Source organism: Mustela lutreola, chromosome 6, assembly GCF_030435805.1.
Source record: "Mustela lutreola isolate mMusLut2 chromosome 6, mMusLut2.pri, whole genome shotgun sequence".
Lineage (NCBI taxonomy): Eukaryota > Metazoa > Chordata > Mammalia > Carnivora > Mustelidae > Mustela > Mustela lutreola.
In genome coordinates, this window is record NC_081295.1 from 30,288,126 (window position 1) to 30,291,490 (window position 3,365).

The following is a 3,365-nucleotide window of genomic DNA, read 5'->3' on the forward strand; positions in this document are numbered from 1 at the left end:
AAATAGGACTTTTTTCTTTCAATAAAATAAAAATAAAACAAAAATTTTTAAATATTAAAAATGTACCCCAAAATATTGTTTGCATTTAATATGTAAAGTTTAATTCATAAAAGCATCAGGAAAAAAAAAGAAATCTGAAATAAACTTTAAAATTATTACAATAAGGTTATTTAAGTCTTCTATAAGAGGAGGCCATCTGAACTTTCTTTAGACTAATTCTGATGGGTCGCAATTAAGAAAGGTTTACATAAAGGAAAACTATGTTTAAGGAAATTCCAACTAACTCAATTTTCCATCACTTAGGAAAACTAAAGGAAAATTTCTTTAAACTACCATTTCTTTGAGCTGCCATCTTGCGTCCCCGCGTGTGTGCACCTAATCTCAGCTGGTCCGCCCGAGACCCCCTGAGCGCCAACCCTAGTCCCCCGCGCGGTCCCATTTCCGCTCCAACAAGATGAAAGAAACGATCATGAACCAGGAGAAACTCGCCAAACTGCAAGCACAAGTGCGCATTGGTGGGAAAGGAACTGCTCGCCGAAAGAAGAAGGTGGTTCATAGAACAGCTACAGCAGATGATAAAAAACTTCAGTTCTCCTTAAAGAAGTTAGGGGTAAACAATATCTCTGGTATTGAAGAAGTGAATATGTTCACAAACCAAGGAACAGTGATCCACTTTAACAACCCCAAAGTTCAGGCATCGCTGGCAGCAAACACTTTCACCATTACAGGCCATGCTGAGACAAAGCAGCTGACAGAAATGCTACCCAGTATCTTAAACCAACTTGGTGCAGACAGTCTGACTAGTTTAAGAAGACTGGCTGAAGCTCTGCCCAAACAATCTGTGGATGGAAAAGCACCACTTGCTACCGGAGAGGATGATGATGATGATGAAGTTCCAGATCTTGTGGAGAATTTTGATGAAGCTTCCAAGAATGAAGCAAACTGAATTGAGTCAACTTCTGAAGAAGATAAAACTTAAAGAAGTTACTGGGAGCTGCTATTTTATATTATGACTGCTTTTTAAAATTTTGTTCATGGATCTGATAAAATCTAGATCTCTAATATTTTTAAGCCCAAGCCCCTTGGACACTGCAGCTCTTTTCAGTTTTTGCTTATACGCAATTCATTCTTTGCAGCTTATTAAGCTGAAGAAGCCTGGGAATAAAATTTGAAACAAGATTAATAAAGTTCTTTGCCTAGGAAAAAAAAAAAAAAAAACTACCATTTCTTTAATAATATTATTATCAGGTTTATCTCTAACTAGGATGCAGTCTGCAGGCATAAGTCAACTTTTCAAAGAATTTTAAAATAGCAACCCCTAAGAGCAAGTCTCCACAGGCCAACAAATTAATCCCAATAAGGGACGCCTGGGTGGCTCAGTTGGTTAAGCAGCTGCCTTCGGCTCAGGTCATGATCCCAGTGTCCTGGGATCGAGTCCCGCATTGGGCTCCTTGCTCGGCGGGGAGCCTGCTTCTCCCTCTGCCTCTGCCTGCCATTCTGTCTGCCTGTGCTCGCTCTCTCCCCCTCTCTCTCTGATAAATAAATAAAATCTTTAAAAAAAAAAAAAATTAATCCCAATAAAATATGAGGAAAAAAATATTTTAAATAATAATGAAATTACCCTACTGAGAAAATTTCCATTAAAAACAAATAAATAAAGGCAAAAGAAGAAAGCAGAACAAGTAGGGAGTCAATTTTCCCCTGGGATAGAAGTCCTAGAAGTACAGGAAGATTATCATCTGTTCTCAAGAAGAATTTTTTTGTCATTTGATTTATTGAAGGATTGTAGAATGAAGAAGCAAAAATGAAGAGAAAATTTTAAGTGTGACACCTACAGGACAAGATCTGATTGAGTACCATACAATTTAGTGAGGACACAGAACAGAAAATAAGAGAAGTAATTACAGATATCATACACTATTAAAAAGAAATATTTTGTTTTACAATCATATGATGTCTTTGGAATTAGTTTATATTTAATGTGAGGGGAAGAGGAATTGTATTTGGCTGGAGATATAACTATATTTAGAGGAAGGAGTGTTTAAAAAAAAAAAAAATGGGGCACCTGGGTGGATCAGTGGGTTAAAGTCTCTGCTTTCGGCTCAGGTCATGATCCCAGGGTCCTGGGATCAAGCCCCACATCAGGCTCTCTTCCCAGCAGGGAGCCTGCTTCCTTTCCTCTCTCTCTGCCTACCTCAGGGCCTACCCATGATCTCTGTCTGTCAAAGAAAAAAAGAAAGAAAGAAAGAAAGAGTGTTGGTTATTAAATGGAAATAAAAGCCAGATAAGCATTTAAGCCATGTCCCACCTATGGAGGATGTGGCCAGTGCAGTTACACGAGAATGAAGTTCTGCGAACCAATATACATGGCCTAAGGTTTGTAAATAAATACCCTAACTTGGTTTGTGTTATGCTCTTCTTTGCAATATCCAGAGACCCAGACTGATAGTTTTAGAGTGGGTCTCACTGATATTAGCAACTACTAAATAAAAGTAGAACAGGTTGAATTCTGCAGGAAAACTAATCAAATCATTAAATGACAGGAATCATTCAATCCTATTGAATAGACAGAAGCAATATATTATTGAAATGATGCTATGGATATCTAGATAGTAAAATAAGTGATAATTGAAGGGATCTACCTAGAAGAAATTAACAAAGAAAATAAGTACAAATGTGATTCATGAATGAGATAGTATAGTCCAACTTGAGAATTACAAGAATCAAAGATAGAATCAAAGTTACCTAGAAATTGTTTAAAGATGTGTTTATTTATTTTAGAGAGAGAGAGACTGTGGGGGCTGGGGGAAGGGGAGAGGGAGAAAGAATTTCAAGCGACTATTCTGAGCACAGAGCCCAATGCAGGGCTTGCCTTTATGACCCTGAGATCACAACCTGAGCCAAACCCAAAAGTTGATGCTTAACTGACTGCACTGCCCAGGTGTCCCTAGAAAGGTTTTTTAAGTGCCTGAAACCTGAAAGAATTTATAATGCCTTTAAGTAAAAATGAAAAAGCAAGTAGCCATTTTAAGATATAGCCTAGTGAAAGGCTTAAGTATCCAAGAAGAATTCTCTATGCTTTAGAAGCTTTTCCAAAAGAAAAACAGTACTATAACCTGAGTCAAATTTAGGATATTGTCAGATTTCAATTATAATAAACCAAATTATAAACTATGTAGTTGTATTTTCGGAATTATCAAACCAGTGTTCTTATCCTGACCATTTTTGTGAATGTATTTGTATGAAAAGATATATATCATGTATTGCATTTGTGCATTTTCTACCCAAAGGGCCCACAGCTTTCATCAGGTAAAATCACATACCATTGCCCTTTTCTTATACCTTTTGATGAATACCCATTACGT

The 3,365-nt window shown here is 37.0% G+C and overlaps 1 protein-coding gene across 1 annotated transcript; it reads left to right on the forward strand.

The window, feature by feature from the left end:
- Nucleotides 1-428: 428 nt before the first annotated feature.
- Nucleotides 429-1,140, forward strand: LOC131833111 (transcription factor BTF3-like). Its single transcript, XM_059176322.1, has one exon. The coding sequence runs from the start codon at nucleotides 455-457 to the stop codon at nucleotides 944-946; it is 492 nt and encodes a 163-aa protein (XP_059032305.1). The 5' UTR covers nucleotides 429-454; the 3' UTR covers nucleotides 947-1,140.
- The last annotated feature ends 2,225 nt before the right edge of the window (nucleotides 1,141-3,365 follow it).